The sequence below is a fragment of the Mytilus trossulus genome, chromosome 10 (genome assembly GCF_036588685.1).
Source record: "Mytilus trossulus isolate FHL-02 chromosome 10, PNRI_Mtr1.1.1.hap1, whole genome shotgun sequence".
NCBI classification, from domain to species: Eukaryota; Metazoa; Mollusca; class Bivalvia; order Mytilida; family Mytilidae; genus Mytilus; species Mytilus trossulus.
Window position 1 is genome coordinate 72,702,021 of NC_086382.1, and position 26,702 is coordinate 72,728,722.

General features: G+C 31.6%; 2 protein-coding genes across 2 annotated transcripts; both read right to left on the minus strand.

The window, feature by feature from the left end:
- Nucleotides 1-3,561: 3,561 nt before the first annotated feature.
- Nucleotides 3,562-5,799, minus strand: LOC134688508 (uncharacterized). The gene is made up of 2 exons (XM_063549284.1): nt 5,653-5,799; nt 3,562-5,286 (listed from the first exon to the last, which is right to left on the minus strand). The coding sequence occupies exon 2, from the start codon at nt 5,282-5,284 to the stop codon at nt 3,590-3,592; it is 1,695 nt and encodes a 564-aa protein (XP_063405354.1). The 5' UTR covers nt 5,285-5,286; nt 5,653-5,799; the 3' UTR covers nt 3,562-3,589.
- Nucleotides 5,800-9,200: 3,401 nt separating this feature from the next.
- LOC134686622 (uncharacterized) lies at nt 9,201-20,489 on the minus strand. Its single transcript, XM_063546298.1, has 13 exons — nt 20,310-20,489; nt 19,401-19,662; nt 18,955-19,114; nt 18,006-18,176; nt 17,597-17,688; nt 16,971-17,197; nt 13,702-13,952; nt 13,035-13,257; nt 12,656-12,748; nt 11,378-11,586; nt 10,691-10,891; nt 9,939-10,113; nt 9,201-9,389 (listed from the first exon to the last, which is right to left on the minus strand). Exons 1-13 carry the CDS (start codon nt 20,398-20,400, stop codon nt 9,250-9,252), a joined length of 2,295 nt encoding a protein of 764 aa, XP_063402368.1. The 5' UTR covers nt 20,401-20,489; the 3' UTR covers nt 9,201-9,249.
- Between the last annotated feature and the right edge of the window lie 6,213 nt (nt 20,490-26,702).

The following is a 26,702-nucleotide window of genomic DNA, read 5'->3' on the forward strand; positions in this document are numbered from 1 at the left end:
TTGTCAATATAATAGAACGTTATGCGACTGTTATACACGTGTGAGGTTTAACTAGGTATATAACTAGGTTAAATCCACCAGGTTTTTTTACAAAATGAAATGCCTGTCTGAGTTAGGAATATGATAGTTGTAATCCATTCGTTTAATGTGATTGTGTTTTTAATTTTGCCAATTTTACGGGACTTTCCGTTTTAAATTTTCATCGGAGTTCATAGTTTTTGTGATTTTACTTTTTATTCTCGATAAAAGAAACGATTTTTTAGTGGAAGAAGACGTCAAGTCTTCTGAAGACTTAAGGGGCCGACCCTTGGCATTGAGTCTCTGTATGCCGCATTCGTTTCTGTGTATTACAATTTCAAAACAACTTAGATTCCTGACACCGATTTTTACACATGATTAGGCATCTGAATCATTTAATTTGTAAATTATGATTGTAAAACAATCACAATCGTAAATATGACCCTTTTATTAATGTAAATTACTAGATTTCATCTCATCCACATGAACGTTATTTGTTTACTTGTAACAGGATGTTTTAACTGTAGATATTTGTATTACGCATGCGTGAATTTGGTATCGGGACAACTCGCCCTGTTTACAAGTTCGCCCTTGAAGTTACGAATTTTCAATCCTGCAGACAAGAAGATTTTGTTTTTATATAAATAAAAAGGATATATAAAGTGTTGTCTTTATTCATGGTTTTCTTTTGTCATGTGAATTAGATGCCCTTCGTAACATACAAGTGAACCTCCCGTTTAGGAGCAAAAACTCCCGTGTATGAAATTTTTCAGACTCCATATTTGAACATTTACTACTGTACGGGTGTAATTGACACCTGTGTTAAATTTTACCTGAACATCAAAGAAGATGTATAATTATATGGCTTCACTTGACAACTTGGGTGTCAAACATACTGGTAATCAACGATGTTTACCTCCGGCTAACTGCCGTTGTGTTATCAAAACGATGTGTATTGGGAATATTGAAATACTTTTTTGTTACTTCCCTTTGTTTTATCCTGTTTTCAGTTATTTTGCTTTTAAAATTGTAAATTGCAAAAAGACTAAAAATGATTAATATTTTAATCATTAATCATAAAAGGATGTTGATTAAATGAATTTAAATGATTTTGGACAAATAAAAAAATTAAAATTTGTAAATTATTTTAGCAAACTAGACCTCCTTTCAAGGATTAAATTGAAGTTTATATAATAAATTTGTTTACATCTGATTTGATTTAACATACAATATGTGCAACTAGACTAATAAAAGGTCTAGTAGTTGGATCCTAGTAAAATTTTGAAATTTAAATTTGTAAATGTTAGTAAATAGCAAGACATTGTACACTGTTTTTAAGTCTTTTTAAGCTTTCTACAAATATGACTTTCATAATGCTTAAAATCCATGCAGTACTAGTGTTAGTGTATGTTATTTTTTTAATTAATTTACGATGTTGCAAATATACATGTGGAGCTTATTTCTTTCTTATTTGTCTATACATTTACAAATGATAAGGAGATGGAAACACGAACAAAAATATATACAGATAAGATATATAAATATAATGATTCATTTGCAAGCAGTGAACAATCATTTGTCAAAAACAAAATAAAACAAAACAAGAAACAGATTCTTCTTATTATTTTATTTAATTCAAATAGAGAGGCAATAAGGGAACTATAAACATTACAATTTGATGGAAATTTGATGAAAAAACACAATTTCTACATCATTTGGTTACATTAACGACAAAATTTATGTCGATAAAAAAACATGATGTTTTGACCATTCAGTACTTAATAGATGCATAGTTCTTGGGGAAAAGTTTCATCAAATAATATGAATATAAATGACTTTTTTTGTGCTCATTTTTTTCAGTGGGTTGTGATGATCTTCCAGTTAGGTTACCCTCATTTGGAGTGTTGTTCCCAACTTGTTAAAGGTCCATCTTTGTGCATAATTCAAAATTGGAAATTTCAACAAGCATCTAATATTCTTAATCTGGAAAATAAACCCTGGTCTGCTAGCTTCATGTATATTTTTTCTACCGATTTAATATATAACTAGAATCATGCAAACAGACTTAAGGAAAAGGCATGTAAGTTCATCATACAAATATGACACTTTTTCTAGACAATCCAGATCTTGCAAAATACGTCGCTAAAAATTGTAACCTTTAAAATTGTTGTTGTGCAGTAAAAACCAATATGGAAACTTTCAAAAGTTATGTAACAAGTCTTACTATTTTTATGCTCCATTTATGGGCAATATGTTTTCTAGTCTGTCCGTCCGTCCTGCTTCTGGTTATAAAGTTTATGGTCGAGGTAGTTTTTGATGAAGTTGAAATCCAATCAACTTGAAACTTAGTACACATGTGTTCCTCTTGATATGATCTTCTTAATTACTGCCAAATTAAAGATTTTACCTAATTTTCATAGTCAACTGAACATAGAAAATGATTGTACGGATGGGAAATCCATGTACTTATGACCTTTTCTTGTTTGAAGAAAAAAAATACATTTTAACGATAATGGAACAAAGCAGCCTGGGTAAGTGGGGGCTGCTTTTATGGTAATTCAAGTTACCTTTTATTCACCTTCTTCCACTTCAGAGCTATCAGCTCTTTGATTATTTCTTATTGTTCGTTATCTATTATTATTTTTTTAACTTATGTTTTCCTTATCGATTAATGAGATTTAAACAAACGACTTTAACCTATATTGTTTTTCGCATGTTTAGTTGATTAATAGCGTTTGACTTTGTCAGTGGACTTCCCCTTTTTAATTTACCACGGCGTTTCCGGGTCTTTTGTTAAACTATTTTAGACGTCTGACTTTTGTTAATATCACATGTGTTTATTTGAAGCTTCCGAAGAGCATTGAGAGGATTCGCATTACAGAGAAATACCCAAAAATGTTATCATTATTGAAAAATGATCAACACACACAGCTTGTAGGATTTATAAAATACAAATATATAATGTGTTGAGAAACACAGTTTAGTAACTCGTGACTTCATATCGGACTAATGCAAACATTCAACTATCTAACTTAAAAGACATTTAAAAGTCCATGTACATATGCAACTTGGTAGCCAAATAAAATATAGAGCTCAAATTTATGGCTGTAGATAAAACATACTAGGTTACAGTTCATTAAATAAAATCCAATAGAGTATTCTTTGGTGGAGGTTCAAGTTTTTTTTTATTCGCATAAATGTATATTAGTCCACTATTTTTATATTGAAGTGCTTTTACACCCTATATTTCGTAAGAAAACTGGCTACCAATCTTTTTTGCACATGCAACATCATCATTTGGTCAACAACAAACAAAGTTGTTGTAAGTTTTATATTTTTAAACTAGATTACAAGTTTAACCACATATTAAGCAAGTTACGATTCGTGCAAAGTTTGCAACCAAATCTGAATTTTATAGTTAAATCGTTCTGACACTGCTCTCAAACCTATTATAGAATTGAAAAATATTTTTAAAAATCAAATCTCGACACATTATTCTTATGAAATGTTTGAATGGAAATTTATACGTTCTATATATATATATTTCTGTTTTTAATGGTTTATTATCTATTCAGGTTTGAACATGGTAAACATAAACACACTCCCCTCCATTACTAGTAAGCACCAGCTCATTAGTTCTGTTGTTGAAATTTACATGAGAAACACTCGCTATTCCATCCTTTTCTGTTAGCACAGTATTTCGTTCGCCAGATCTCAGTTTCCATAGCTTATTTGTTATAGGCTCACAAACATATACACCACCAGATGCGTCGCTTGCAATACGACAACTGTTACCTATATTGCTATTTTTGTAATATACCGCGTGTTCTCCAATAACCGATACCTCTGAAATTTCGTTCCGGTCCTTGTGAGTGCAGATGAACGAATCGCAGCGAAAATTCATGCACATATCACTTATATCCGTTTTCAAAGGAATTGATTTTAATATTTCACCCTCAAAATTTATTGAACAAATATATGTTGAGTCTTTTCCTTTGATACAACACTCGATACACACCCATATCTGGAAGCCTTTTCCAAATATAAATGAACACTCGATATTTTGACCTGTATCTTTTCCAACCAGAGTGTCAATGCATGGTCGAATATATTTCCTGTCTGTTGTGATTGATTGTACATCAACGACAACTATCGGTAGTTTGTTCTTACACGTGACTAAAACACGCGATTTCTCAAAAGAACACAACTGGTTGGGTTCCTCGGGAAGTGATATGGAAACTCGCTCAGTTTTCCCAGATTTGATATCAAAAATGCTAAGTTTGTATTTTGAATCCCATTTTGATTCTGTTAGAACGATTCGATTGTCTTCAGTAAAGCAACATGCACCAAATATGAAACCTTTAGTTGGCGTTAGCGTCTGTATTTTGGTTGCTGATATAAATTCTGTTGATATTTTGCCATGGACATTTAATTTTGTTTTGTTTAGCAAGGAATGATCGGTATATCCTGTTCCTTCTAACGATGAGATTAAATCTGTCAATTTCCTTGTAAAATTTGCTGGTATCATGTTAAGTTGAATTGATTCCAGTTCTTGATTTGTTTTTGCAATGTCGTTTTCGTTGGCATCCTGTTTTGACCTAAGGTTGTGCAACACTAGAAATATATGTGTTTGATTAGTACTGTAATTAAGGTGATCTGCTGTTTCCATATTTGAATCTAAATCACTTTGTAATGTTTTTAACTTGGTCTCAATTTCTGATATATTGTGATTCTGTTGGCTAAATCTGCATAATACCCCTTTCTCTATTTGGTCCAACTTTCCATTAACTAACTCACGAATGTTCAAAATTTCATTGAGAATTGAGGTCTTTTGCTGATGCAATTGTTTAGAACGATTTGATATTTTGAACACAGTATCCTTTGTGCTAATGTTCAATCGTTTCAAACTTTCTTGTAAATTTTTTAAAGCAAGTCCATCCTTTAGTTCCTCAGAAGCCTTTTCTATTGATTGTACATTTTTACATTTACTGTGAAAGTCAGATATACACTTCTGACACAACACTTTTCCATGACATTTACAGAAAGCTTTTAATTCTTGACCAGCATGGCGACGGCATATCTTTATAATAGTCCTGTCCATTATTGAAATTTTATGAATGTCATTCACTTTATGAGGAGTTGCAAATTTTCTATGGACTTTCCCGCATGGATCACATAATGCTTCCGAACAATCATAGCACCATAAATCTGCCTGAATCTTCTCATTGTCCCTTAGACAAGCTGTGCAATTCTCTGATTTTTGCATGTCTGAAATGAAGTTAAATATGATTATCTAATAGAAAAGCTAGTAGTTCAAAGAGTATTCCTCTTCTGCTTAAAATATTCATCACAAAACAAAAATTGCACTATTAAACAGTTCATATGTGCACATATAGATAAATATATAATGATTTATTACAACCATTTTCATTTAACACGGTAATATTTCAAAACAGTGGATTTTTTTATAAATATTATGAATCTATATGTTATATAAAATATTTAAAAACAATAGAAATATCACACTAACTACACATTCGATCATATTTTTGGGTCCTAAACATTTGTTCCGAAGTGACACAGGTACATCATAATACACAGCTAAAGTTATAATAATTTATAATAATTACTTACCTTCTACATTTGTTCTACAGAGATCCTGCAACTAAGTTCTGTCTAATATTCCAGGTATTCAAATATCAGTCCATTTCTGTGCCAAGTTAATTACCGATATGTTTGTATTTACATGTATCACGATACAAATTGTATTTTAATTGTACAGTGACGTCAATGTAAGGAGATTTCAATTGTAGATATATAAAAGGTATAATAGTATACAAATAACGTATTTATAATTTACACACCTGAACAATATTTCATTTTTATGTAAATAAGGGTTAATAATAAGCCATAATCAATCCTCAGGTATTAAATATCATTTTGACGTATTACAAGTTGGACGTTGGTCCTTGTGATAAAAATGCATATAATTTTATTGTTCTTTGCTTAAAACATGACGCAATTATAATATTAGTGATTACGTTATAAAATTAACACCACAATGGTTACGTGTTACTAGGTTATCTCAGTCCATTTTTAAAACCGATTTATTATTTGATATACAATGTAGTTTACAGTTCAAAGTAAGAAGTCAGAATGTAAATCAAAAGTATTAACAAACAACGTAAGCCAAATGTGATTATGCATTATCTATGACGGATATATTTGAAAATCATATGTTTATAAATCGGCATACATTAAGTGGATTAAGAGGGTTGATACCCCATTTTTTGACAATCCAAGCTTTTGAATATTATAACACAAAGCTGACTGCTGTACCCTTTTTTGACATGTTTACCTATTATGTCTGTTTGTGTTGTTATCTAACGTGGTCAATATAATGAAATTTTATGCGACTGTCATACAAGTGAGAGGTTAAGCTAGCTTTTCAACCTAGTTTAGTCCACCATTTTCTACAAGAGAATATGCCTGAACGAAGTCAGGAATATGACAATTATAGTCCATTCGTTTGAGGTGTTTGATCTTTTAGTTTTGGGATTTGATAAGTGACTTTCCGTTTTAAATTTTCCTCGGAGTTCAGTATTATTGTGATTTTACTTTTTTGTTTAAGATGGACCCCTTTTATCTTGGGTTGGACCCACCTTTGAAAATGACAGGATCCGCCCATGTGCGTGTGTTGTTTATCTGATTATTATTTATTCTATTGACAGAAGCTCGAATGAGCTATATGTTTTCGCAGATGAAAATAAAGCGTTTGCAGAATTCTTATACGTTTAGGTATTTCACATCCAATTTTTTTATGGAAAAATTCTTTATAGAGCACAAAAATGTCAGTATTCACCACAGAAACTAACTAAACCTTTAAATAGACTTATAAAGAAGGGATATAGTTACGATACTGTTGTCAGGTCATTAAAGATCGCATATTTTGGTGTTAATATTGATTCACTTATAGGGTCTTTGCATCGTAACTAAATACATTTATTAAAAAAAAACAGTTGTTGGCATGACAAGGATTACGTTCTTCTCATATATGTTATGATGGTATGATACTAAACCCCTTACGGGAAGGATTGTGCCTGATATTCATATGATTAAATCATAATCTTTCAATCAGTTTAATTGAAGTCTGGAGCCGGCATGTCAGTTAACTGCTAGTAGTCTGTTGTTATTTTTGTAGTATTGTCATTCTATTCATTTTCTTTTGTTACATCTTTTGACATCGGACTCGAACTTCTCTTGAATTGAATTTTAAATGTACGTATTGTTATGCGTTTACTTTTCTACATTGGCTAGATGTATATGGGGAGGGGTTGAGATCTCATAAACATGTTTCACCCCGCCGCATGTTTGCGCCTGTCCCAAGTCAGGAGCCTCTGGTCTTTGTTAGTCTTGTATTATTTTAATTTTAGTTTCTTGTGTACAATTTGGAAATTAGTATGGCGTTCATTATCACTGAACTAGTATATAATTGTTTAGGGGCCAGCTGAAAGACGCCTCCGGGTACGGGAGTTTTTCGTTACATTGAAGACCTGTTGGTGACCTTCTGCTGTTGTTTTTTCTATGGTCGGGTAGTTGTCTCTTCGATACATTCCCCATTTCCATTCTCAAGTTTATTTGTCAACCAGTAACGGACCGAATAAATTCGTAGATCTTAATTTACAAACAGTACTGATGGACCGATGTCTACGGATGTTTTTGTATTAATAAAATTTGCCGTAACAGAATGTTTTAAATTATTATAAATTAAGGAATGTCTCTCCCTAATGCAAAGCTGTGATTCCTTTCACGGATTTGGCTATACTTTTCGGACCTTTTGGGTTATAAATCTTCATCTTTTATATAAGCTTTGGATTTCAAATATTTTGGCCACGAGCAACACTGAAGAAACATGTATTGTCGAAATGCGCATCTGGTGCAGGGAAATTGATATCGTTAATGTTATGACTATGCCTGTACAATTTTTATTCGATTTCATTGTAGCAAAATAAGATTTAGTAGTCGCAGATACACGTATTTGTGAGAAAAGTTGAGGTCTTATGCTAACTGTTACATTTTTTTTAAATATAAAAGTGAATTCAATCAAAAGTTTGTCAATTTAATTTGTTTTCCCTTTTATATCAAACGTTTCACTTTTCACCGTGATTTGTTGCTCGACTATTTTTACCAAATGCAAGCATTAGATACGGCTTAACGTCTTATTTGGCTTATATATGTGTATATGACTGTAGTAAAGTCAGAGAAGCTTTTGAAGAGCATTGAGGATTCAAATTCCAGAAAGGTTGGGTCAAATACGGTTAAGGTAATATATGCCTGGGATAAGAAAATCATTAGTTTTTACAATAAATTTAAAGTTGTGTAAACAGGAAATTAATGAAAATGACCATATTATTGATATTCATGTCAACACAGAAGTGTTGACTACTGGGCTGGTGATACCCTCAGGGACGAAACGTCTAATTACAACAATATGTCATACTTTCTGATATGTATCAAGTATACATGTATTAGAAAAGAACTAGCAAAAAACTGAAGGGGGAAGTCCATAAAAAACTGAAAAAATCAAACGCTCGACTTAACAACATACATAACAAATGGAAAACAACTGCTTTGATACGTGACTGCACTTAAATGTTTACTAGATAAAAATTTTGTTCGCTAAGGACATTCCATATATCGCCAAGTTATTGGGATGTCAATGGGAACTTACTGTGCACTACTAATTGCGGTCCTGATTCTGTATTGTTACGAGTTGTAATTTAGGACTTAAATCAGCAAAGAACCATCAAAACAACATCTGATACAAACATTTTATAAAAGTTATAGATATTTTCATGACACACTGGCTCTCAATAATGACGACTCTCGTATGTATACTAAATATAGTTATCCCTATGATCTGACTTTAAATAAAGATAATACTAACAATTAACACTGCCCTTTCCCAGATCTTGATATCTATATCTTTAGCAGGAAGTTCAATACCAAATTTATGATGAAAGAGATGATTTTTCATATCCTATTATACATATCTTTTTTTTATAATTTGTAAAAGTGGAGTACTGCTAGAACATTGTCTACGGTTAGGTAGAGTCTTTGCATTGGCGTCATCAAATGTTTAGAGCCCTTAGTTTTTGTAAAGTAATCTAAGAAATAGCTCAAACAAAAAGATGATTTTATTGTAAAAAAAAATACGGGTCACAATTATGCTTAAAGCATATCTTTTGGCATTTCGCTATATTTATTAAGAACTTTTCTGTCTACTATAGTGAATTGTCTGGTAAGTATGTTTGAAGATATCACTTTCGATTGTCCCGGTTGCTGACCACCTATAAATAACTGTATCTTTCCTGAAAAAGAAATGAGATGGTTTTTTTTACTTTTTCTTTAACATTTATATTCATTACTAGTACTTAAACACAAACTCTGCATATTAAGCATTGACCAGATTTCCTTACAAAGAAACGAAATACCATTGTCAACGTCCACACATAAGTTTTATTCAATTATTCAAAATATGTAAAATAAAAAACAAAATATAGACAAAAACAGCTTTGAAAACGATTTGAAACATTATTTTACTGAGCTGGGCACATAATTCAGCTTAAAACATATTTCTTATCCACGCAAAGTGCCATTGGATCTAATTATTATTCTATCGCGAATAAGAAACATAAAATGACCTACCAAAGCTTTCAGAAAGAAAAAAAAGCAAACTCGGTAATGCACATGTTATTTGAAAGACTTAAAAAATATATAAAAATGAATTCTTGATCGTCCTTTAAATAATCCCTTTGAACATTACAAACGTAGAAGAAATCAACAGGAACATTGTACATGATCTTTATTCTTATATTTATTTTTTAAGCATTAGCAGAATCAAAGACAATCGGAATTACCTGGTTCTATAACAAATCCGTCCTTGTCATCCCATACCGCCATAGATTCAGGTGATATAAATAACAAGAAGTTCAACACCTGTTGTGGCTCCAGGTGAACTCTCTTAAATGACACTAACTGAATATTTGGCATCTCTTGTGTAATGTTTGTCCATTTAAGGTATATCTGTACTATCTGTAACAAAAAGACTCACAGCAATAACAATATATGTTCGTGGGGTATATTTCAGTAACGTTGTTATATTTAATAGAAAAATATAAATCTAGTGGGGTTTTTACTAGTTTTTTTTCTATGATCGTTTGCAATTTAACATATAGATCTGTTTTAACGTCTTCTTTATGATTTATTAATTTTATTTGTATACATTTTCAACATTGGTTTCAAAAGAAAAAATTACAAAAATACTGAACTCAAAGGAGATCCTATTAGATAGTTCATAATCACATGGCAAAATCAAATGACAATACACATCAAAAACGAATGGACAAGAACTGTCATATTTCTGACTTAGTACAGGCATTTTCAAATGTAGAAAATGGCTGATTAAACCTGGTTTTATAGCGCTAAATCTCTCACTTTGTACGACAGTGTAAAATATAAAGGGATGAACACTCATTTCCTTTGAAAAACAAACAAATATGTATTATAGTGACAGATGTTAAATAATTTTTATCATATATTATGTTTCGCATGCTCCTATTGGATGTGTGCAAGGATATACATACTGCACTTATATTGTAATTATTTATACCTCATCTCCGGCATATGGACCACTATTGCCTACTTCGATTCGTATCCCTTGTTTAGTTCCAGCTTTGATAGATGGATTCATCCATGCGTTATAATAATAGAATTTGGAATATGATAATCCATAGCCGAATGGATATAGTGGTTTTCCAGTAAAATATCGATAGGTTCTCTGTGTCATGGAATAATCTGTCATTGATGGAATCTGAAATGTTATATTTGCATAGTTTTAATTGTTGGAGTGCTGTGAAATTCGTGTACTTATTAACAAAAGTATGAAAATATAAGCAATTAATGGAATGGTATGTTTCAAAACTACTACTTTGAACTTGATTTCTTGACATATTTGCTTGCTCACTCATTAATCCATTCATTTTTATTTACATCAATGTTAAAAGTGATACCTAGTATGCATCATCATGGTAAATGGTTGTCGTCTTAGTAATTTCGAATGGTTACTGAGGGTACTGTACCATTTAATGTCCTTTATAGAATTGTTTAAATCGAAAATAAAAATAGCGGTATGTTAAATACTTCTTTCTTCCTTTTATTAAAATATTTCGTTACTAAATCAATAACTTGTTCACTATTGATGACCATAAATTTGAAATATTTAATAGATGTTCATCAAATAATAAATTTCGTGGACGATGTAAATTTCTGTTTTTGAAGTTTTTATTATGTAAATAACCTGATTCCTATTCTTATACCACGTAAATGGCAGCCTTCCTGCAGGATTTGAATTGTTTCCACTGTTAGTTAACACCTGCTTAATGGCATCCCCAGTTGCTTGAGCAGGAAAAAAACATTCCATAATGGAATATATACGCGGGTGTTCATCCATCCAAGTTATATTTAAGGGTCCAGCATTAAATAACAAAAGTACAATTGGTGTAGATCCTAAGAAAAATAAAACTTTGAAGTTTTAATTTAGATTTACTCACATTCAATAAATATAAAGTATATGGTAAATGAAAAAATTAAGGTTTTTCCTAGTTCAAACATAATCCAATGTAAAATAGAAATGGAAATGTGAAATAAAAACTCCTGAAGTTTGACGCCCTTACACTCGCAGGGTTTTGTATCTTACCATGTACCAAACAAACTAATCTTAATGAAATAAAATAAACATAGATAGCAACCGAAAAATCCAGCCTGGTCAACAAATTTCATCTGATGTAAGCGGATTACATAACGATTTACGCTGTGAGCAGATCGTATTGCATAAAAGTGTGTGTATTCACACATGTTATAACCGTTGAAGTCCGACTGAAATTATGCATTCTCAATTTTATTTAATGAAAAAACTTCTTTTGTGACTATCATTTTTGTGCTAGCAGATCTTTAGTGAGATATTCAGCTATCTACAAAACATGTTTAATCCACCATTTTCTACATAGGAAATTGACTGTATCAAGTCAGGAATATGACAGTTGTTATCGATTCGTTTGATGTGTTTACGCTTTTGATTTTGCCATTTGAAATCTTTAATTAGGGACTTACTGTTTTGAATTTTCCGCGGTGTTCAGTATTTTTGTTATTTTACTTTTTATCAAACGTTAATTAAAAATTCAAATTCTGGAATAAGTAAAGGCATAAGTAGTATACTGCTGTTTAATAGTGATAATCTGATTTAGCAGAAACAAATTCAGGTAACAAACAATAACCGAAGGAAACACATCAACTTTAAGATGAAAACAACAGAACAACACGACAAATTCTAACGCCAAATCGTATATTAAAAATCTGTCGAAGAGATGTCATTGTAGCATTAGCCTTGTCAATGCTGTTTGTGCCGGAAATATTGCGTAAGGCTTTGCTTGGATCTGTCACATCTTATATAAAGGTTAATGGTAAACTAAAAAATAACTAATTCATATTTGTAAATCATATAAACATTGAGATAAAATTGCTACTCGATATTTTTTTTTTTCGTTTCTTATATTATTTCCTACTAGTGTTAAATTACCAGAAAATTGAACGGCGTCTTTTACAATTTGAGACTGATTCACCGGAAGTTCCATGGACCCCCTGTCATTATCTTCACTTTCTAATTCTAGTCCTGTAATGAAACATGTTGATTTAAAAAAAAAAGTCATCTAATGTACCAGGCTTAAATGGTGTATGCCATAAGTGAAGCTGGTATCAAATATATTAAACGGTCACATAAAGAATAAAGCATTGATGATCAAAAAATCAAAAAGGATTTGCGAAATACAGAAATAAGGTTGTCTATTTCTTGGATAGAAAATCCGAAATGTTAACAATACCGAAGTATCTCAATAGTGTTGTATACACTTAAGAATTGTTCAATATATAATGTACAAAACATAAATGCAAAACCCTACCTGTTCCTAGACAAATAAATATGACATCAACATTATTCACTGCTGACTTCACTGCCGAACTGCTGTAATGAATGCATCTATTGTCTTTGCATCCGGCTGCGAAGTTAGTGACATCTGACAACTGCTTAAGACCATCCAATGGAGTTGTAGTATACATTGGCATAACATTAGGGTTGTAATTACCAAACTGTTGGATTACATTATTTGCCATGGGTCCTAATACCTAATAACACAACAACAAATATATCAGAATGCAAATATTTAGTAAATGTTATAGTAATTAACTATAAGGTCCTTGCTATTCGTTGACTTCGATGTCGATAATTTACATGTAGTATGGTTTTTGGTTTTTTTAATTGAAATTATCAACAAATTGAACCAAAATCGGACCTGATGAAAATAACATTCTAAAAATGTCGTGCGTCCCATGCGTTTTTATGGATTCACCTTCACCGGGAACGCTCAAACCTTAACATTTGAAAGTAAAAAATGTTTATTTACGTAGAACTGATATTTTATTTGAGAGACATTATGAAATAATGCTTTACATTCTACATGCTTCTGTCCATATTTCATTTACTACAAAACATCTGAAATAAACATTGCTTTGCTTTATATGAAGGATACATATATGAACTTTTAATAAGATTTCTAGTTTATAACTTACTGCAATTTTCTTTAGCCTTTTTGTCAGTGGTAGAAAGCTGCCGTTATTCTTCAGAAGAACAAATGATTTTTTAGCAGCATCTAAAGCAATCTGTCTGTGATCCTCGCTCTGGACTAATGACATATCAAGATAATTGTAAGGATTCATTTTCAAAGGATCAAACTCTCCAAGCTTCATTCTTGTGTAAAATAATGGCTTCGCAGATTCTAAAACTGTTTCTTTTGACAATTTTCCAGCTTTGATTGCATCGACTGATAAAATAAAATGGTATACTAGTATTAATCTAAGTTATCGTAATCGCAGGTCAGTGGTAATACGCGACATTCCTTGATGATAAATCAAATCAGGATGGCGTTCCTGCAATATTCGAAGGAATGATTTTTAATTTTTTTTACCATTTAAAATTATTGATGCAATAGCTTCCTATACTTAAAGATAGGCGGAAATTATTAAAAAGCTTATGATTCGATCCAATTTTGTGATAAGTCTTATTCGGTAGGTAACATTTGAGGGGTGAAAAAGAGAACGGAGGACGCGGTTGTTGTAAGACAACCAGAACCTATTCGTTGTCATATGTGAAGCAGATACTCTAACCGGTCAAACAATTTGTCGCCGACCTAATTTATCAACGAAACCATGAACAGATAGCAATCAAGACCTCTAACAGCTATCAACGGGAAAATATAAACATCATGTGACCCTGCTTGTGGAATATTGCTAAAAAAACATAAAGTTCACAATGAAAAAACTTGAAATCCTAGAGTTCGTCGTCCATAGACCTCAAAGTCACTGGTATTAAAGAGATAATCGTAACTGCAATTACGATTATCCCAATATGGCGACGGTAGATATAGATAAAATCTTTACACTCATTTTTCTTAAATGTAGCATGTTTTTGTCAATAGTTACTCAGCTGCATACTAGTATATCATAAAATGGAAGGGTGAACAAACTTCAAGAAATTTGGAAATGGGAAAACACGAACTTTGTTAATATACAGAAATTTTCAAGAACTAGGTATGCCACAAAATATGTGAATGAGCGATTGAAATTATGATACATGACAATAATTGTCAGGCGACACGCATGTGTCACCTTACATCAGATTTCTGATTAAGACAGTCAACAAAAATTAATTTATCCTGAAGTAAATAGTAAATATAGTTAATATTGTTTAAATTCATTTATTGCAGGTGGTTATATGTGCTATTTCTGCTCCCGGGAGGCCACTGCTGATTTAATTCTAGAACATACCCTATTATGCCATAACGAAGTAGGAGAGACATTTAGTATTCGTCAAAAACCGTTTGACGAGAAATTTAATAGTGGCTACAGTTTTTATGTCACTTCGATCATTTTTCATGGATGATATCACAACTTAAAAGTTATGATGAACAAGGGATAACTTTGAAAAGTGTTTTACAGTGTCATTTCGGAGTCTGTTATAGCTGACTATGCGGTATAGGCTTTGTTCATTGTTGAAGACCGTAAGGTGACCTATATTTGTTAATTTCTGAGTCATGTTGGTCTCTTGTGGAAAGTTGTCTCATTGGCAAACATACCACATCTTCTTATTTATTTTGGCTACTCAATGACTGTCACTGAAATTTCAGTATCTCAGATATAAACTATAAACAACACAAAATAATTTTGAATTATGATAATATGACATCCTTAAAACATTTAATGCTATATAAGACTAGAGAAAGATTGGCCCTACATGGGATTCTTTGTGCATTATGAAATTAATTATAAGTAACGTGGAGTTCATTGACAAACATGGATTTGTGTTCTTTTATAGTTTTGCCAAAAGCCCGAAAATAAAGAAATAAAATTGATCTAGCTTTAAATTTTCTTACAAGAAATACTTATTCAAAGAATGACTGCAAAGTTGAGAATAAAATAACGCATATTCCGCAAAATTAGAAACAAACTTATTAAAAAAGCATAAATACTCGGTATATGAAAAGTATGCTGCATACATATGCATGGAAGATATTGTAGAGAAAACTATTGAAGGTACTAAGCAAGGAACATTTTTGTATTTGCATACTTGCCATATAATTAGTACTTTTCTATTAAATGAAAACAAATATTAGCCTTACCTAATTTATGCATTTTTCTGAAGCACACAACATTTGTTTTAAAATCTATAAAAATCTTTGTAATTAAACCAGTTCCGACTGTGATGATCTACATGTAATGCCCTTTGATGTAATTTATCAATATACATATTTGTGGTTTTTTTCCGTCTGTCAAATGCTTCGTAAGACTAAAGGTAAGGTTAATAAAAACAAAAAACAAAAGTAACAATAAACAAAAGTAACAAAAAACAAAAGTGACAATAAACAATAGTAACAATAAACTGGTAAGTATTTAAGATCCTTTACCATCCACACTGTTTAAGGAAACGTCCTAATAAGCATGGGTATTTGATCAAAACATTTGAATTTAATTTTTAAAATCATATATTATATCAGTATAAAATAGAAAAAGTGAATCCAAGGGGGAAATATGGACGGCTGAATTTATTGAATTATAAGGAAAAGGGAGATATGAACACTAGATCCGACAGTTATAAAGTTATTGACGGAAACTTTTGTTCATTTCGCACATAATTTTAGTATAAACGTGATATAAGAGGCAACACATATGACATATGAAAATGTGGTATAAGTGACTTACATTTTGAGCAATGAATTGAAAGGATTGCACTTTTGGAATATGGAATAAAGCTAATCCATCCTTTTTCTCATCAAATAGAGATATATAGATAAATTTATCCTAGATATTAACCCGTAAATTTCTTCATTTATTTTTATATGCGTTAATGTCATCGTTAAACTGGGCATTTACATTTTTAACACACAAAATACCATTGAAATGCTGAGACACATTTATTAATTTTCAGTTACTTTTATCCGATAAAGAAAATTACGATTATCAAAGAAGAAAAATAACATAGAGATACGATTATCATCCCGAATTTTTCAACGGCTATTTTCACAGCGCTTAGACAATTCCAGTGCACCGTTACGATTCAAATATGATGTAATGGTATAGATAAACCTTGCAGCTGAGTAACAGTTTTCTATTGACAAAAACATGCTACATTTAAGAAAAACGAGTGTAAAGATTTTACCTATATCTACCGTCGCCATATTGGGATAATCGCAATTGCAGTTACGATTATCTCTTTAATACCAGTGAAAGTGAATTTAAAGAATTCTTTAAATGTCAGTGTTGTATATCTACAAAATGTATCTTACGCATAGAAAAATAGATCGGTTTCTCCAGGTTGGTTGACAGTTCCAAGTTACATCCAGCATTAACACACAAAGCTACTGTGTCTACAGAGTTATTGGTATAGTGGTGATAGTCTATGATGTTCTCTATAGCAGCTTGGTCACTCACCACGTAACCTGTAAATCCAAGCTCTTTACGGAGGATATCTGTCAGGAGCTTCTTGTTACCACATGCTGGTACACCATTTATCCTTCAATATGATTATGTATTACTATAAAAATGCATTAAGACACGTATCAAAAATCTTTATTGGCATATGAATCATAAAATACGATAACAATATAATAAAAGCATCATGAGGGGAACATATTACGATCCCAAATTAAGACATGCCGAAGATTCAGTCTGATTGTGTCAAGCTCAAAGATGTTCCGTGTAGTGAATAATGTTACAGAGACAGTAAAGAGCTATTTCTACACAAATGGAAAGAGAACGCCACGGTATAACTAAATACAGTTGTGTTTTCCTATAATATGGGCCTTGTCTTTTCTTTGAATTTATATGCAATTATTTATGGTCGTTTTGATATTCTTAAACGAAATGTTTTGCCAATATAAGTTATTAAGCACACTATTTAGCTTATCTATACCTATTGAAGCTACACATGAAACTGTAAGTTCCAGCTTCTACACATTTTTTGAATGCAGGTAGAAATGTTAATCTCCAATCTCTTTCTGTCACCTGTAAATATATATATACATGTCATAAGTAAGTTTATCAGAAGATTAAGATAATGATGATAAATGCACAAAAATACATTTAGAAATGTTCACATTTCCACATCGCAAAAATATTTTTTATTGCAAAAGTAAAATCACAAAAATACCAGTTTCTTAATCAAATGGCACAATCAAAAGCTCTTATACATCATACGAATGGATAACGACTGTCATCTTGGTACAGGCATTTTCATTTGTAGAAAATGGTGGCTTAAACCTGGTTTTATAGCTAGCTAAACCTTTCACTTCTATGACAGTCACAAAATTATAAAAGCTTACCTTTGCGTCAAATGAAAATCTAGACACAGGAATATTTTCTGGTCCTCCATGGACGTCCAGGTGTTTACATCCAGCATTAGTTCGGACATAACGCGGATTTCCCCCTTGTAATCCCTGAACAAAACTATAAGCTAGAGTTCCCGACAGAAGGGGATCTTCTCCATATGTCTCCTGAATTACGAATATAGAAAGAGAATTATCTAACGTCTTTCCACAAAAAAGCATTTTCACGATTAAATCATTAAAACACTATAAATGTCGATAGTCATTGGCACTTAATGATTGAATTTTGTATTTAGAAAATATGAGGTCACCTATACTTCTCCATTCTCATATTAGAATCGTTTGTGCAGGATTTATGAATATACAGTTACGTCCGGTCACCAGAACAATCTGATGGATTTGCTATAAAATGTTTTCCCCGTCTCTAATATGAATGTTGTATTGCAACCTGACCTTGATCAGAGTACAATTATTTAATCAATCGCAGAGCTTACTTGTTAAACAGCTTTTATACAGAGGTACTATCAATTTAATTGTTAACAGAAACGAATAAGTTTTATGTATATTAATTATATGTCACCAAGAAAATAAATATGGTTTATTAAAAAGTATAGGAACGAAAATTTGTCTCCAAAAAAATAATGTTTTACTAACTTGAACACAAGTTCTAAACTGAAGATGCTATATGGTTAACTTTTGTTAAAATGGTGATATTTGACCGCTTTTCAACATTCAAATGCAATTACTAAATGCGTTTTTGTATAAGCTAGTTCTCAAGGCATGAGACATGGCATACCACCTCCGTTTAAACTGCCGAGTCGAGTGATATGTGCTCTTACTTCTCAATGCTGCCTGCTAACCATAAACACAGCTTAGTCTTTGTTTGACTCATCCGGGGAGTGACACTATACTGTACAAAAATCAAAGTAACTTCAAAGTATCAAACCTGATTCCGTCCCCATAGTGGATGTCTCATAATATTTACAACAGGACTAAAACAACTGATTCCCTTGTGGTCACCGTATTGTTTATTTTCTCGAAAGAAGTTATATTTAGCTCTGACTTCTATACTTGTAGCTTCGGAAACCTTGTGAATTACTTCTGTGCTACAATGAAATAAAAGTGAAACTGCCACGTATACTAGTATAGGCACATGAATGTATCAGTAAAGACTGACAGTTATACATAATATATAATATATTGCAACATACCACTTTAATTAGTAATTAACTAATCTAATGGTACAAGTTGAAATACATACACTATTAGACCTTACAACAGCCTGACCTGACTAATACATGCGTTAAAACGTAGAAGATAATAATAGGTAACTAATTTTGACACAGTCTTATATATATATTTTATAACTGTATTAACGTATCCGAAACATACCTCCATGTAGCAGCTAATCCTAACGCCTGAGGAAAAGCCGTGGCATTACCAGAATCACCATCTCCACGAAGACACTCGGTGTTCCAACTCCAAGGATCAATCTTAAGTCTAGGGATAGCTGGTGCTGGACCACCGTGAGGACCGGACCCACCTCTACTCATCTGGACCATTAACTCTTCTATTGTCAGGCGGTTAATAAGATCGTTAACTCTGTCATGCCATGACAGTGAGGTATTCCGAAATGGAAGTTCTCCTGCGCTAACTAAAGCAAGGGTTGTTACAAACAATATCCTTATATCCACCATTGTAGAAAATGTTTAATCACATGATAATGAATTGATGAACAAAAGAAATATGTAGGTGTCAAAATAGATGTCATTTCAGTTAAATACTAGTCAAGATCATTAATTATAAAAACATTGACATGCATAAAACAATCGTTTTGTTTTTATCCTACTATACGATAATTTAATGTGTTTTCTGACTAAATTTGTATATTGTGTTGAATTGTGTGTCTGTTTTTGTTGTTTTTTTTCAAATGTTTCCTGCTGGTTTGAACAATAGTTCAGCTATTTTTCTTGATTATGTGGATTCTATTCTTTTCAAATTGGCATTGTACCTTTTTACTTCTATGAAAGGATTTATTCTCTGCAATGTCTCTTCCAATAGATTCACCCGTCATACATTGTGCGAATAACTAGTGAATACATCTTATCATTTATTTACCTTTAAGCAATGTGTTAAAGATAATGGGTTTGCCTCTTCTATAACAAATAATTTTAATGTTTCCCATTTATATTTTATAAGTTATTAACTATGTTCAATCTATTTACAATTATTTAAACAACTTGGCCTTATATGTTTTTCAAATAATTCAGAATTTAGCCTAATCATGCCATAAAGACCTACCTCGATCAAGCTTGGCGTCATGTTCAAATTCAACACAATGACCTAGATAATGGGAAATACAGGACAAAAAGAAGTCGATCTTTGAAGTCATTTTAGATCACCTAACTATAAGGTATGTCTTGTTGATCATTTAAGTTGCTCGTGTTCTCTGTATGTATATATCTACAACATAGTTCTGTAGCTAAAAATAAATTGGTAAAATTAGTCATTTAAGGACAGAAACTCCATAAAGTTTTGATTGATAATTTCAATTATGTTGACTTATTATAGATCATTTTTAAGAGGGAACAGTTTGTTTCCGTATCCTATATTAGTTATCAATAGAATAGTCAGAAATTTTTGTTTCTTATAGTCTCCTTCTATTCATCCCTGGATTGATACATCAATTGGTAGCAGATTCCATCATGTGTTTCGCCTAAAACACCTCAGTGTTGGGAAAAACTGTCATATTCTTTCCATCAGTCCAGATATTCTTTAAAAATTGAAAGAAAAATTAGCAAAAACCCTAGGAAATGATTGAATGAAAAGAACATAAAAGGTCATAAAAATGATCGAAAAAGTCTATTGAAAATTATTCTAGATCAGTGAATGATGATTTTAGAAAGGAACATGATTTGATCAAATTGCACATTGTTTAGGTAATATTAAACAACCTCTGACTATAGACATCGCAAAATGGTCGAAAAAACTCCTTCAAACGATAGTCATAGATATAATGTTCTACTTTTCTTTAATCTGACACAACAAGTTAGATTCTATACGCAGAGCAAAACCTTTTTTTAATTTGTTTAGATATTGTTCGTTAGTAAATACTTTTTGCACATCGGCTAATTTAATATAATTTTTATTTAAACTTCTCGAAATGCCTTTTGAATGATAATTTTTTTTTATTTTTTATTGATCTTTTTGGTGTTCAAACTACAGTGCATACATACATTCATACATTTTTACAATACATAAGTGATTGACCTATATGGCATAGTCATACTATTGATATTTTCGAATAAGACATAGTAAAAAACAAATACAAGTAAATGATGTGAATAATCGGTATATGATACAAGTAAAAGATACTTTGGAATATATTAAATATACATGATCATATCGAGAATAGATTTAATTAATAACTTCCATAAATTCCCCCCATCTGTCGACACATGACTCGTGCTTGTCTTTAGAAAGATATAAATATTCTAATATCTCCAGACGTCTTTTTAAAAATTTGAGAAAAGCTTGCACAGATATAAACAATCTGTCTAATTGTGTGTACTTTACGTAAAATACAATAGTTTAACACTAAGTTATCAGAATTCAATACACCAAAAATGACACTGTCTTTATTTAAAAATACTTTTACTCCAAAAACTAAATGCCACCAATTAGAAAATTCTCTCCAAAATCGTTTTATTTCTATACATTCAAAACATTTATGCTCTTTAGTTTCTATTTCTTTACAACAGGCACATTCATTAGTTAAAGAAAGTTTATATTTTTCAAGGAGATAATTATGTGAGACTATTCTGTGTAACACTTTATATTGAAAAGCTTGTAGTTTGCTTTCAATAGTACATTTAAAAGCTAGTGAATAAATATTGTTCCACTTTTCGTAACTAATTTCTAAATTAAAACTTTCTTCCCACCTTTGTTGTGAAATAGGAGAAACACTCACCCGATCGATAAAAAGTGAATATACATCTTTAGTATATAATTTGCTAATAGGCATTTTTTTATTCTCATGCTCAAAAACGAATCCAAAAGAGTTGCTCTTAGGTGACATGTGTTGTTGTAATAACAAATCTTTCCAGTCACGTGGTATAGCAAGTTTAATAGAAAGGATGTCTACAAAAGTAACATTCAAATTATATTTTTTGTTAATAGCGTCATGAGACAAAAAATCGCCTTTATCATCTACAATATCATTAATGAACCTTATGCCTTTCGTGTACCAAGATCTGTAAAAAATACTCGATCTGTTGACCTTGATAAACGGATTGAACCAAATAAATTCTTTTCTAACATGAAATGCATTTAACGGGATTAAAATACCCTTGAAACGTTTCCAAGCAAATAGCACTTCTATTTTAAAAAAAAGAGGTGCTTTTAAATTTAAAAACTCAAATTCACATCTGCTCATAGATAAATCCTCTAAATCAAAAAGGGAGAAGAATGCTTTGGAAACATGTTTCCATTTAGAGTCATGTTCTGACAAAAATCTGTTTACCCACATGATACGAAAGGATAACAGCTGTACTTCAAAATTTTGTGCTTTCAGTCCCCCCTCGCTAGGAGACTTTTGAATAACTTCCGATTTATCTTTCGGAGTACTATCATTCCATTAAAAGTTATTAATGTCCCTTTGTATTTTAATTACATAAGATCTTGGTACATGTGTAGATGAAATGACATAGATAAGCTTCGATATTGCAAGTGATTTAAGAATTACGATTTTACCGATCAAGGAAAGGTTTCTGATCCTCCATATTTTAATCATTGATTCCATTTTTTCTATGCATGTATCTAAGTTAGAACAAACCATTTCATCAAAAGCGTTAAATTTTAAACCTAAGGTTTTAAAACCATCTGTCCATTTAATAGGAAGGGAACCTTCTTTGTTAAATTTATTTCTTCCAATCCATGTTACTTCTGTTTTCGAAAAATTGACTTTTAACCCTGAACACTTCTCAAAATCATTAAAGGAATCTAATAAAATTTGCGCAGAAAATACATCTTTCAAAAAACAAGTGGTATCATCAGCCAACTGTGAAATTTTTATTTCAGTATCCCCAATTTTTATACCTGATATATGGTTGTTCTTACGAATATTTATTGCCAGCAGTTCAACGGCCAAAATAAATAAAAAAGGTGACAAAGGACACCCTTGTCGAACACCTCTCTCAATTTTGAACGGACTAGAACTAAATCCATTATTAACGACAAGACTAGATATATTTGAGTATAAAGTTAAGACCCATTTCCGGAACTTGCTACGAAAATAAAAACAAGCTAATGCTTTTTGAATAAATTTCCATTCTAGCGTATCAAACGCCTTTTCGAAATCGACTAGTAATATAAGCCGTGGATAATTTTTTAAAGTAGTAAACAATATAATATAAGCAATTAGTCGAAGATTTTCACCAATATATCTACCAGCCACATATCCTGTCTGATCCGGATCTATAAGTTTCGGAAGAAATAAATTCATTCTTTCCGCAATAACTTTAGCTAATAATTTGTAATCAAAATTTAAGAGAGAAAGAGGTCGCCAGTTCGACAAGAGTGTTCTATCTTTATCTTTCTTTGGAATAAGAGTCAGAATACCCCGTCTTTGGTCTATTGAGAGGATTCCGGTCTCGAAGGAAAATTCATAGTTTTCCAAAACATATTTTTTTACATCAATCCTTTGTAAAACTCAGCGGTGAGCCCAAATGTTTTTAAAACTTTAACGCACTCAGATTCTGAAATATCTGCATCGCATATATCCTTTTCCAGATCTGTTAGCTTAGGAATAAAATTTAAATCAAAAAAGTTAGAATCACCTGAATATTGATCAGGGTCTTCTTTTGATGAGTACAGATTTTCGTAGAAATTTCTCTCTTCGTTTAGAATTTTTTCCTGTGACAATATTTCAATGTCGTTTACAACTAATTTGTTAATACATTTATTTTTTCTAATGATAAGAAATATTTAGAATTTCGCAGTGCTCGGCATGTGATCGTATAATAGCCCCTCTTGTTTGATTATTTACTATTTGCTCTAAATCTTCTTTAACAATATCTAATTCAATTAAAAGTGTATTTATATCTTTATCTAAATATGTATATTGAATGAGAACTTGGTCACGGAAAATATTTCACAGCATATACATGTTGATCATAAAGATCCAAGCAATGCTTGTTTGTCTAAGACTTACTTGTCAACAATTATAACAAAATAAAACCTTAAATGATAAAGGATTTTATGACGTTCATCTCTCAAATAGACGACATCATGATTTAAAGCTGAAAATATGCGTGCACCATAACAACACAGAAAGACAAACTATAAAATATCGAGTGAAATGGCTTAAATCAATCAAAAGACATAAACACAAATGCACATTCATTGAACAAATAAATTTGATTTTGCAATTGGAAAAGGGACTTTCCGTTTCGAATTTTTCGAATTTTTCCTCGTAGTTCAGTATTTTTGTGACTTTACTTTTGATCTATGAAACAATGTAAATACAAAATCAATAAAATAGGGGATGAATTAATCAATTAACTAAATATATATTCTCTAATTCAAAATAATTTTGAAATTGTTTTACGGATATCCTGGTTAAAACAATATTGTTTATTTGTTATCATGTCTGAACCTCATCACTATTGCGCATATGCAATAGATGTACGATAGTCTCAAGTGCACCGGAAAAGTAAGCAGATCTTATTCCATATATAACACCCGTTGTTTTGCTAATATAGGTAAAATAAAGAACCAGTTTAATTCGGGACGTGACATTGAAAAAGAAAAGGAAAGAAGATATATGCTTTCGGAATTTTCGGTCCTAAATGATATTCAACTTCGCTCCTTATAGGGGCAATTTTACATGTTTTGTTATCCTAGTTATTACAAGTATGATGACACGAGGTACCCTGGTATCTATGGTAAGTTTGATTTTGTGACATCATGATTACTTTTAAAAGTGTTAGTTAAAGATCTTTGTTTTTTCTGTTTTTTTTTTTTAATCTCTGGTTACACATACATAATATGTTTATACAAGGAAAGGTCAGTCAATTATCTCTCAACCTTTAAGTGCTTCCCATAACATTGGAGAAGCTCAGACAATTTTGCCCATACTATTCTAAATCCGCGAATATGTCGTGACAGATTTTGTTGTAACGGAAAAACAATAGTGATAATGTTCTGTGGTGTACACACAGTGTTTGGATCGTGCCTTTTGGGACATCATATACATCGATATAATGCCATAACGGTGTTATCGAAAACACTCGTGACAAGACAGAATCCAATATACTAGTATTCATCAGAAATGGTCTTGGAATTTCGGTTAGGCATAGCCAACAGTCTATACTTCTTCTTCTTCTACTTAAGGTATCCAGCTATCAATCAGATTTTTTATGATAACGTGCATCCTATAATGGTCGGAAAACTCAGACAATTTTGTCCAGTTAGCTTAAAATTCAGATTCTGCTGTATCGGATCAAAATTTTAACAAAGTCTTGTATTGTACAAACATAGTCTTTTAGGCCGGGTTCATTCGCGTGTTTTACTGACGTCATTTATAGGACCACCCCCGATTACAATTGGCCATAAGTCTGACCAAGTTCCTATGAGTCGTTGCTGGAAATTCAACCTTCAATTACAATTTCTATAATCAATTATATAATATTACGACAAAAATCAGATATTGATTAGGAAGCGTGTAAATTCAGCCATTTCCACCCGAAATTTTCACGATTATGGTTTTCTCAATACTCTTCTTATCCGATTTGAGTTGTTGCATGATACAAGTACGACAGCGTCCTGATTCTACCTGTTTGGATTATTGACTAGAGCTGCTTTTTTGTCTGCACAGTTAGCACCATGAACTTCGACAACGTAAAGAATGTTTGACCATTCACCGGTTATGATTCTTACGTCCTCGACATCTTTACGATCAACGTGTCTGATTTTCATGAATGGGTAGCGTAAACGTATTCTCATTAAGGTGGCTCGTGGGTACAAACATTTTAGCAAAAAATTAAACCTTTATATTTTCATTACAAATTTTTTTTATTACACTATTAGTTGTTACTTTATGATATGGTACAAAAAACAACCCAAAAAATTGATTTGGTTTGGCCCCAGATGACTTTAAAAATTGAAAAAGCTCCAAATTATCTCCCTTTGGTGCAACAATGCCATTTTTTGGCCTTAAATTTGAAATATCTTTTTTAACTCATCGGTGACCTATATTTTTTATTATTGTTTTCAAATAAGCTGTACATAAACTAAATAATTGTAAAATTTAAGCGATTTCTTATATTAGGTTATTTTTTTATTTCGATATTTCCTCTTTTTCTCCTATTAGTTCAACAGAAAAAAAGGACATTACCAAAAATGTATGCTTCTTCCAGAGGCAGATTTCAGCTTAAATGAACGGTGACCCCATTTTTTTATTTCATTTTTCTTTTAAGTATATGATAAAGTTCATTTATGAAAACATATATCGAAATCCTATATTAGGAAAATAAAATTATTTATACCCAGGAGCAACCTTAAGTAGAGTAGACACCGGTACCTGTACAATGATTCTGAAATTCTCAGGAGTCTTGCTGATGGCGGATAGCAGTGTTTGAAATCTCTGAGCCAATATGCAAAACGCATTTTCCACAAATCTGTGTGCTCCTTACA

Excerpts from the sequence above, each read along its gene's own strand:
- LOC134686622 (XM_063546298.1), bottom strand. The coding sequence starts at position 20,400 with ATGACTTCAAAGATCGACTTCTTTTTGTCCTGTATTTCCCATTATCTA. Across the intron at positions 13,258-13,701 it reads AAAGGCTAAAGAAAATTGCA|GTATTAGGACCCATGGCAAA; the intron begins GTAAGTTATAAA and ends TTGTGTTATTAG. Across the intron at positions 11,587-12,655 it reads AGACGCCGTTCAATTTTCTG|GATCTACACCAATTGTACTT; the intron begins GTAATTTAACAC and ends TATTTTTCTTAG.
- LOC134688508 (XM_063549284.1), bottom strand. The coding sequence starts at position 5,284 with ATGCAAAAATCAGAGAATTGCACAGCTTGTCTAAGGGACAATGAGAAG.